Source organism: Xiphophorus maculatus, chromosome 13, assembly GCF_002775205.1.
Source record: "Xiphophorus maculatus strain JP 163 A chromosome 13, X_maculatus-5.0-male, whole genome shotgun sequence".
In the NCBI taxonomy this organism is placed as follows: Eukaryota; Metazoa; Chordata; class Actinopteri; order Cyprinodontiformes; family Poeciliidae; genus Xiphophorus; species Xiphophorus maculatus.
Window position 1 is genome coordinate 7700258 of NC_036455.1, and position 11266 is coordinate 7711523.

General features: G+C 34.3%; 1 protein-coding gene across 1 annotated transcript; it reads left to right on the forward strand.

The window, feature by feature from the left end:
- The first annotated feature begins 4572 nt into the window (after window positions 1–4572).
- Window positions 4573–10956, forward strand: LOC111610430 (zinc finger protein OZF-like). The gene is made up of 2 exons (XM_023344644.1): window positions 4573–4662; window positions 9605–10956. Exons 1-2 carry the CDS (start codon window positions 4599–4601, stop codon window positions 10777–10779), a joined length of 1239 nt encoding a protein of 412 aa, XP_023200412.1. The 5' UTR covers window positions 4573–4598; the 3' UTR covers window positions 10780–10956.
- Window positions 10957–11266: the final 310 nt, after the last annotated feature.

Sequence of the window (11266 nt, forward strand, 5' to 3'; positions counted from 1 at the left end):
CATAAACCTCAGTCCGATAGCAGTGTCTAGAGAAATAAAAAAGAAAATAGGGGAAGTTGAGTTTGTAAAAATCTTGCGAGATGGTAATATGTTGATAAAATGTAAGTCTGAAGAACAAAAGAATAAAAGCATGCGGATTGATAACATTTGTAAAAAGGTTGTGAGTGAAAAGAAATTGTTGGAGAAAACAGAGTATCACGTGGTGTAATCACAGGTATTCCGCTTGAGGAAGATTTAGAAAAACTTAAAAGAAATATACATGGTGGTGAAGTGCGGAGATTGAAAAGATTGTTAAAATCTGTGGATGGGGAGAAAATAGAAAGTTTTTCGATACTTCTGGAGTTTCAAGGTGATGTTCTTCCTGATAAAGTGAAAATTGGGTTCTTGAGTTTTCCTGTTAGACCTTATATTCCTCCTCCCTTGCGCTGTTACAAATGTCAAAGGTATGGTCACATTGCATCAGTGTGTAAAGGGAAGCAAAGATGTGCTAAATGTGGTGGAGATCATCGATATGATGAATGTGGAGCAGATGTACAGTTGAAATGTTGTAACTGCGGTGGTCAGCATAATGTAGCATATGGAGGTTGTGAAGCAAGGAAAAAGGCAGCAGAAATTCAACAGCTGAAAGTAGTTAAAAACATTTCTTATGCAGAGGCAGCAAAAAGTGTTCAAGAAAAAAGAATAGTTCAGAAAAATCAGCAAGTGTCTTCTAGTCCAAATTGTGAATCAAGTCAAAAAACAATGTCAGGAATGGAAATTACAATGGATAAATTAATTTTATTCATGGCTTATGTTATTAATTGTACTGATCAGGTGAAACAGAAAACTGAAAAAATCAAGATTATAGTGAAAGGTGCAGAAAAATTTCTAGCTGTGAAGGATTTATCTTGGGAGTTGATAAATAAAAGGCTTGAAATAGATGGGAAGCAAGGTGGAGGAAGAATTTAATGCTTATTTTACAATGGAATGCAAGAAGTTTGTTAGCAAATGGACAAGAATTTAAAGGATATTTAAACTATTTGAAAAATAAACCAGATATTATTTGTATTCAAGAAACATGGCTTAAACCAGAGTTAGATTTTGTCATAAGAGGGTATAATAGTATTAGAAGAGATAGGGAACAAGAAAGTGGAGGAGGATGTGTAATATTTATAAAACAAGGAATACAGTATAGATTTTAGGAAAAGGAGCTTCACTAGAATGGTTATCTGTGGAAATTTGGATTAATAAAGAAAGTATTAATATATTAAATTTTTATAATCCGTGTAAAAAATTGGATTTAGAGGAAATGGAGGAAATGTTTAAAAATATAGGAAGAAAGTTCATTTGTTGTGGAGATTTCAATGCTTATAGTACTTTGTGGGGTAATAGGAATGATGCAAATGGAGAAGTGGTGGAAGAAGTAATGGATAGAAAACATTTGGTTTGTCTTAATAATGGAGAAGGGACGAGAATTAATATTAGAAATGGATCAGGATCAGTGTTAGATTTAACTTTAGTTTCAAAGAATTTGGCTGGGATTAGTAAGTGGAAAATATTAAGAGAATCAACTATAGGTAGTGATCATTACCCTATACTTATTGAAATTGGTAAAGAAATAGGAAAAAGTGTTAATGAGAACTTAGAAAGATGGATATTTGGAAATGTTGATTGGGAAAAATATAAAATAATAAATGATGAAGAGATGCAAAAAGTTAATATAGATTTGGATGTTGATATGATAAATTCTTCTATGGATATCCAGTTTTGAAAGATGGAAATGTTATTGCTGTGACTGAGGAGGAGAAAGCAAATATGTTAGTTAAAAATTTGTTAAAGTTCATAGTTGTAATAATTTAAGTGTAGAAGAAAACCGCAGAAGAAATTGTACAATTAATGAAAATGTAAATTTATTAGAAGAAAATGTAAGACATAATGATTTATTGAATAGTCCCTTTTCTTTATTTGAATTAAACAATGCCTTAGGAAAATCAAAAAATTAATCTCCAGGAAAAGATAATATTTCTTACATTATGGTTAATAAGCTTAGCAATTCATCTAAGAAGGTTTTATTGGAATTCTATAATAAGATATGGGAAGTGGGTATTTTACCTGTGGCATGGAAAGAAGCAATCATAGTTCCAATCTTAAAGCCAGGTAAAGATCAGTCAAACCCAGCAAGTTACAGACCCATTGCTTTAACTTCTCATATTTGTAAATAATGGAGAGAATGGTAAATGAAAGATTGAGCTATTTTGTTGAAAAGAGGGGATATTTATCAAAATGTCAAAGTGGATTTAGAAAAGGGAGAAGCACTATGGATCCTTTATTATGTTTAGAACATGAAATCAGAAAAGGGCAAGTTAACAAGGAGAGTGTAGTGGCTGTTTTCTTTGATATAGAGAAAGCTTATGATATGATGTGGAAAGATGGATTTTTAATTAAATTGAAAAAAATGGGAATTAATGGATCAATGTTTTATTGGATAAAAGATTTTTTTACAAGATAGATCAACACATCAACACAAGTAAGAATAGGACAACAATTGTCAGAAAAGTTTTTTGTTGAGAATGGTACACCTCAGGGAAGTATTGTGAGTCCTTTGTTTTTTTCTTTTATGATTAATGATATGTTTGACAATTTGGAAAGTGGAATGGGTGTTCTTTATTTGCTGATGATGGAGCAATATGGAAGAGGGGGAAAAATTTAAAGTTTATTGTTAAAAAGATACAAGAAGCAATTAGTATTATAGAAGACTGGTCATTTAAATGGGGATTTAAAATTTCTATAGACAAAACAAAGACTTTATTTTTTACAAGGAAGAAAGCATCTGAAAATTTAAAACTGCAAATATATAATCATGAATTAGAAAGGGTAAGGGAATTTAAGTTATTGGGTTTATGGTTGGATGAAAAACTTACTTGGAAAAATCATATTCAAAAAGTAGTGAATAAATGTAAGAGAGTTTTAAATGTAATGAGGTGTTTGGTGGGAAGTGAATGGGGTGCTGAGAGGAAGGCATTGAAATCCATATATACTGGGTTAATAAGGTCTGTATTTGATTATGGAAGTATTGTATTTGGGTCAGCATCAGAAACACTATTAAAAAATTAGATAGTATTCAGTATCAAGCCTTGAGGTTATGTACAGGAGCAGTTAGAACAACTCCAACGTCAGCTTTGCTAATAGAAATGGGAGGGATGCCACTTAATCTCAGAAGATTACAGTTAAAGACCAATTATTGGTGTAATTTAAAGGACCATGATGAAAATCATCCATGTCAAGACATTTTAAAATCTAGTTGGGAAAAAGAAAAGAAGAAATTAAATTCTTTTGGATGGGAGATAGAAAATGTTATAAAAGATTTTGGTTTATCTGATATAAACATTAGTCAAACAGTTCCTCTTTCACCAGTTTATCCGTCTTTATTTCATAATAATGTTGTTGATTTAACTTTGTTGGAGAAAAGGAAAGGAGAAAACATTTCAGATCCATATTTGGTTCAATCATATTTAGATAGTAAGTACTATGGATATGTCCAAGTTTTTACAGATGCATCTAAAAACTCAAATAGCAGTAATGGGGTAATAGTATGCTCTGATTCAAGTTCTTCATTATATTCATTAAAAAATAATCAGGCTATTAGTAGACCGGATCTTTTATTAGAAATTCAGTTAATAACATATAGAATTCAAGTAATGGGGTTATTAGTTATATTTACATGGATACCATCACATATAGGAATAAGAGGGAATGAGTTGGCTGATAAATATGCAAAACAAGCTTCAAATATAGTGATATTGATATATTAGTTCCATTTAGTAGAGAAGAAATCAAATCTATTATTAAACAAAAGGTTAAGGAAAGATGACAGAGACAGTGGGAGGAAGATAGAAATGGTAGATGGCTGTACAGTATTCAAAGAAAAGTTGGTCCATTGAGGAGAACGGGACGAAATAGAAAAGAGGAAACAGTTATATCTAGGTTGCGTTTTGGACATACAAGGTTAAACAGTAATTTATTTAAAATAGGAAAACATCGAACTGGAAGTTGTGATTTTTGTGGTCAAGAAGAGACAGTAAAACATGTTTTATTGTTCTGTACCAAATATTCTGTTGAGAGAAGGAAATTAGTTTGCCGGTTACAAGAAAATAAATTACAGTTAAATTTACAAGATATTTTGGGAAAAAATTCTAATTCTAAAGATATAAGTTATTTAATTAATTATCTTAAGAAAACAAAATTGATAGAAAAGATTTAAGTGTTGTTATTTTATTATTATTATTATTATTATTTTATTTATTTATGTATTTATTTATTTATATATTTTTTTTATTTTATTGTTTTGTTTGTTTTGTTTTGTTTTGAGGGGGGTGTATATAGTTAGCGTCCCGATCCACACTCCATTCCAGTAGATGGCGGTAATGCACATCTAAAAGTTGTTTGCCAACCGCCATAAAAAAGGAAAAGAAGAAGAAGAAGAAGACAGAAAATGGCGCATGGTCTGTTTGGTTGAATGTTCGACTGTTTCTCTAAACGAGTTTATCAACGAGCCGTTAACTGCTGCTGAAGAAACATTCACAGAGTTTAAAGAAATCATCGTCAAGTCGGAGGAAGAGATGGATGATCATCGCAGACTGCTGGATTTCTCCCGGAGGCCCCAGATAATCTTACACCGAATAGGTAGGAACCACCAGCGTTTGGATGCAGGTTAAGGTCTAAATGTCTGCACCTTTCTGTATGAGGATCATTGGGGCCTGCCCATAGCAGGCACCTATTGTTAGCATGGCAGGCACCTATTGTTCTACACCTCAAAATAACTGCCGCTTCCTACTACCGTTAATGCGGCTCGTACCGCTGCATGCCCCCTCACAATATATATATCAAAACGTGAGGCTCAATCCCGTGAGGGGAGCTATTACTTTTGTTGGCATTTCGAGTAACTGTGGCGACATAATTAACAAAAAACGAGCCAAATTTAACTCAAAACAAAAGTCTAACTGACACAAAACTGTGTCAGTTAGACTCAAAATAGACATAGAATTTAGTCTGCCTCTCTGAACTGCTCTTTAGAACTACAATGACTGAAGGTTAGAACTACAACATGGCGGACACTGAGTGCCTACAAAAGAGGTCTGAGCTGAATGTCAGAACTACAACATGGTGGAACTGTCAGTTACTACAGAGGAGGACTGAGCTGGCCTTTAGAACTACTTGTGTTTTGGGCTTTTTATAACTGATTTTACCCAACCATTGTTACACATGGGATTAGTGTGGCAATTTAAAATGAAGCTTACTGAAAATTTCAAAATAAAAGCCTTGAATATTTTTACATCATGTAGTTGCTCTTTTTGGCTTTATTTGACTTTTTCATCCAAAGCACTGTTACACATGGTATTAGTTTAGCTCTTTGAAATGAAGCATACTGAAAATTTCAAAATAAAAGCCTTGAATATTTTTACATCAGATAATTGCTCTTTTTGGCTTTATGTGACTTTTTTATCCAAAGCACTGATACACATGGGATTAGTGTGGCAATTTAAAATTAAGCTTAACAAAAATTTCAAAATAAAAGCCTTGACAATTTTTACATCAGATAATTGCTCTTTTGAGCATTATATAACTGATTTAACCCAGCAATTGTTACACATGGGATTAGTTTGGCACTTTGAAATGAAGCTTAACAAAAATTTCAAAATAAAAGCCTTGAGAAATCTTACATTAGGTAATTGCTCTTTTGAGCAATAAATAACTGATTTAACCCAATGACTATTAGACATGGGATTAGTTTGGACCTTTGAAATTAAGCTTAACAAAAATTTCAAAATAAAAGCCTCAACATGCCCCTGAGGTTAGTGCACCGCCGCAGGCGGTGCAATAATATTATTCTGCATTATCTTTTTCTCTCAGGTCAGGGAACTGCCTTGCTGCGCAAGGCAGTTCATTAGCATTAGCATTTTAGCTTATATAAGCTATTAGCTATTTATTTGACTTATTAGCCATGTTTAGTCTACTGAATGGAGTAATACCATTATAGAAAACATCCCAGTGATGTCCCACATGCTACTGACAGCAATCACGCTAACATTAGCATTTTTGCTAATTTTAGCTGATACACTTACTTTATCATACTGAATGGTGCAAGTCCATGTTAGTAAACATTCTTGTCATTGTATTCATATGATTGCAGCTTTCTTTAGCATTGATGCTAATTTGTAGCATCAGAACGCTGGGTCCAAACCGACGGGCACACTTTGGCAGGCCCCGGTTAAATTTCTTCAGAAATTTTCTAGTTTTAGTAAATGTTCTTTTCCCGTATAAATGTTTTGTTAACCGGTAAATGAACGCAGGAATCACAATTACGCTGTGAAAATGGCTTATTGATGTAGAAATAAAATTACCTTTTATGGCTTTTCCTCCTTTAACTACACGAAGCTGAAGTTGGTTTGGGATTTGTGAAACTTTGTACTGATTTGTGAAACTTTTATCTGATTTGTGAAACTTTATGTAACAGACGGCTGCAGAAGATCTTTCCTTCCAACAACCATCTCCATCTACAATAACTCTTGGAAGAATTCATGAGTAACACCAACATTTAATTTCCCATTAGGATTAATTAAGTGGTTTTGAATTAGAATTGAATTAGAATTTTAAAAAACTGCATGGAACAAGTTTGAATAGTAATCTAAACTTTAGTGAAGTTTCACAAATCCCAAACATGAATTAAAATATTCTGCTATTAGAGAAGAATAATCTAGTCTAAGTTTGAAATACGTAGTTGTTGTAGTTTTGGCATTAGAGCAGTTTTATTATGAGCTGGATGCAAAGATGGGTAAAAATGGCATTTTATTGAAGTTCCACAAATCGGATAAAAGTTTCACAAATCACAAAGATGGTTTTAAATATTCCGCTGTTAGTTGAAAATAATCTTGTCCAGGTTTCAAGAGTTTAGGTGTTATGGTAGTTTGGGAATTTGAGCAGTTATACTATAACAGAGATTAAAAAGTGGTGAAATCAACCTTTATTGAAGTTTCACAAATCAGAAACATGGTTATAAATATTCTGCTGTGAGAGCAGATTAACCCAGTCCAGGTCAGAAGAGTCTAGCTGTTGTAGTTTTTAAACTAGAGTCTATTAAAGATGTGGAAGGTAGTGAGAAATTAAGTGGACTCGCCCTTTAGCCATTTCCTGAATCAGAAGCTGGAATAGGAAACCAACTTCAGCTTCATCCAATGATCTCAGGTAATTACTAATTGGAACGTGCATATATAAGCTAGTAAAGCCTTGCAATGCAAACAGCATGAAACAATAATAGAGGTGTTATTATCTGTCAAACTAAACCTCATATAAAAGTCCAATCAACAAGCCACTGCTGCATTGAGGTGATGTTTCATACGTAGGTGTAACACATGAGAAAACCCGGATCGTGACAGACGACATGGAGTTTCAAATAATATCAAGTGGCCTAGGCTCTCCCTATTAAAAGTACCCAGGCAAGTCTGGCTTAAAATTATGAAACAGAAGTAGTATACAAAATATATTTTATTTATACATACTTTTATAATATTAAAAATAGACTTTATTATTCTAATTTAAAACCCAATGAAGCACAGCAACCCAGAACAAACACTAGGAGCAGTCTGAGACTTAAAACAACTGCAAACCAAATTAGTAGCACACACCACACACTACAGGATGATCGGTTACGAAATCGCAAGCGACAATCTTAGAGAACGATCAACGTTCTAAAATTGTCGTATGGAGAGGGGGGGGATTGTGTAGTGTGAACTATTGCATCGGGTAGTCGATGTGCCCATCTTCTCTATTTAAATCTAATTATTACTATAGGGCAACATGATATACAGACTTTATAATCTGCACTCTTTTGGTTGAATGCAGTATTTATTTCCACTTTGGCTTTATGTTGTTTAATTTTTGTTCAAGTAGATTTTTTATTAATGGAGACTGAGAATCCATGTTATTTATGGTTTTGGTTGTTTTGTTTATTTTGTTCATCAGTTCCAGTGTTTAGTGTTCTTTTGAAAATAAAGTGTATCTATCTTTGGCAGGAAATCGCATGCATTATTACGTCATTTCCATTAAATCAGTGTAAAATGGTCTTCAAACAATATTATCGTTTATCGCAATAATTTTTGAGACGATTAATCGTTCAGCAAAATTTGTTATTGTGACAGGCCTAGTAGCAACAATATAAAAAGCGACACTGACGTTACACAGAACCAGCCATAAGTGACACATCAAAAATCCATTTATCCTACCAGCAGCACATATATTGATGATCCTGCGGCGCCAGCGCTCATCCGACAGACATCCAACTGCACACAACAACACTCATAGCTTGGCTGCCACACCCGGTGCCTATCTGCACTAATAAGCCCGACAATGCTGTGAACCGGAAGTGAAGGTGGGGAAAAGCATAGACATAATATAATGAGTAGACCCCGCATGGCTTTGTAAAATAATCATAATACAGAAATATCAACACATTCTATTCTGACTCTAATCTGTTTTCCCCACTAAGAATAGTTAAATATGCACAACCTTATATCAGTCATTCAAAAATACTTTAAAAATCATTTCCTTGTAAATGTTGCTAACCTTTTAATAAGGTTTACAGAAAAATTGTGAATATCTGTTTAGTATTTAGCGAGTTATGATTGATAAATGCGCTGATACGTCATTGAGTCTGTTAAACATAAAGCTGAGTGGAACGGTCGACCGCTCCAAGATGGCCGCCTTAAATCTCTTCAGTAACAATAGGCAAGAGCGGTCCATGAGGCGTTTATTTATAGTCTATGGGGAAATAGGGCACAATGACGTATGGGCAAAGGTGCATTCATGGGCACAATATGGGTGGGAATTTACAGTTTCCTTATGTTTACGCCGTTTTCAACTAATACACCAAACAGTTACATAAATAAAGAAGTTCAATGTCCAAAAAACTTGAAAATTGCTTTTATAGTTTATTTTTTCCCGTTTGACAAGCAAATAACAAAGATCAAACTTTTCATTAGTGATGTGTTGAGTAATGGAGCGGGTAAGACAGAAAACTCACCTAAACCTGAGCAGTTAAAGTTTTTATTTTTTAGTAATAAATCGTTGTCCCTGGTGACATAGCGAGTAACAAGCCAATCACAACTCTCTCTTTTCTATTTGTTTCTAGTTTTCTTTTGGATCCAGCCATTGTTTCATACAACCAGATTAATCAGAATTTATGTATCAGAATCACAAACATTTTAAACTTGTTTATTCATTGTAAAGCTTCATGTTGTTTTCACGCTGCCTATTTTACATATATTGTCCAGTTGATGTCACAGTAGAGCAAATGAAGCACCGCGGTGCATCGGCTCATGAGTCGAATGGTTGGATGGAGTTCCTCAGGGCTTTTAAAAATGTGGACTAAAATTAAATTTGAATATAATTTATAGTATTTGTTTAAAATCCGTTCATTTGAGAATTCTCCAAATGTCAGCTGGATATGTCGATTCATCTATATCTCTGTCTACGCTCTTGAATTTTCAAATGGTTTTTTGTTAATTTCTGCCTTAAACGATTTACTTCAGTAAAGTTAACAATTGCTCTTTTGCTCTATTTTCTTGTCCAGATTCCCTGAAGTGTAACGTTTATAACCAGGAGAGGAGATCCACTCTGGACCAGGAGGAGTTAGAACCTGTGCAGGTGAAACAAGAACAGGAAGAGCCAGAAGATCATCAGATAAAAGAAGAGCAGGAGGATCTAAAACACCAGCAGATAAAAGTGGAAGAGAAAGAAGTTTACTGCAGTCAGGCTGAAGAACAGATTGAATTAAAACAGGAGACTGATACCTGCATGTTGGTTCCTGTTGATGAGCAAACAGACCACACTGAATCAGAACCAAACAGGAACCAAGTCATCTTCCAGGAAGCTAAGAACCAAAATCAGGAAAGAAGAAAACCTTTCTCATGTGGCATCTGTAAAAAGCGTTTGACTTTCAAATCTGTTTTTGATGCTCACATGAGAACTCATACGGGTGAAAAGCCGTTTTCATGTGTGACCTGTGGAAAAAGTTTTAGTGAAAAAGGTCATTTAACTCAGCACATGAAGATTCACACTGGTGAAAAGCCTGTTTCATGTGTGAACTGTGGAAAAAGTTTTAGTCAAAAAAGTAATTTAACTCAGCACATGAAGATTCACACAGGTGAAAAGCCGTTTTCATGTGTGAACTGTGGAAAAAGTTTTAGTCGAAAACAGGATTTAACTCAGCACATGATTATTCACACTGGTGAAAAGCCGTTTTCATGTGTGAATTGTGGAAAAGCTTTTAGTCACAAACAGCATTTAACTCAGCACATGATGATTCACACTGGTGAAAAGCCGTTTTCATGTGTGAAATGTCGAAAATGTTTTAGTCACAAACGGATTTTAACTCAGCACATGATGATTCACACTGGTGAAAAGCCGTTTTCATGTGTGAAATGTGGAAAAAGTTTTAGTCGAAAACAGGATTTAACTCGGCACATGATGATTCACACTGGTGAAAAGCCATTTTCATGTGTGAATTGTGGAAAAAGTTTTAGTCAAAAACGGCATTTAACTCTGCACATGATGATTCACACAGGTGAAAAGCCATTTTCATGTGTGAATTGTGGAAAAGGTTTTAGTCAAAAACAGGTTTTAACTCGGCACATGATGATTCACACAGGTGAAAAGCCGTTTTCATGTGTGAACTGTGGAAAAGGTTTTAGTCGAAAACAGAATTTAACTCATCACATGAGGATTCACACAGGTGAAAAGCAGTAGAAGTATTTTCCATACATGTCCTATATTGAGGTTCACTAAAGAACTGATTTGGTTTAAAACTAGAATGAAAGACTGGAGGGGTTTCATGTCTATAAAGCTGAAAGTTGTTGTATTTGTTAAATGTGTTCATTTGGATACTTGGAGATGTGCAACCATGACACATTTTCCTTCAGAGATGCTTTCTTGTTCTTTTTGGTATATTCTGTATCAATAAACAATAATGATAAACTGTATGTTATTGTATTAACTTACAGTTTATGTCAAACTGTATGTTGTGTGTGTACAACATGAAGAGCAGAGGGCTCAGCACACAGCCCTGAGGAGTGCCAGTACTGATGCTGATGGATGAAGAGGCTTGGGGGCCCACTGACTATTTCATGCATTAACAGAGTTTGACCGGACATGGACTCCCTTCCAGAACATTTTCACATGATTGGACTTGAGGGATTAATTTGTATTATTCTGTACCATAGAGAGAGTTAGTGGG

What these genes read in the sequence shown, in the direction of transcription:
- LOC111610430 (XM_023344644.1), top strand. Translation starts at nt 4,599, where the DNA reads ATGGATGATCATCGCAGACTGCTGGATTTCTCCCGGAGGCCCCAGATA. An exon ending in GATAATCTTACACCGAATAG is followed by an intron (nt 4,663 to 9,604) that starts GTAGGAACCACC and finishes TTTCTTGTCCAG; the next exon opens with ATTCCCTGAAGTGTAACGTT.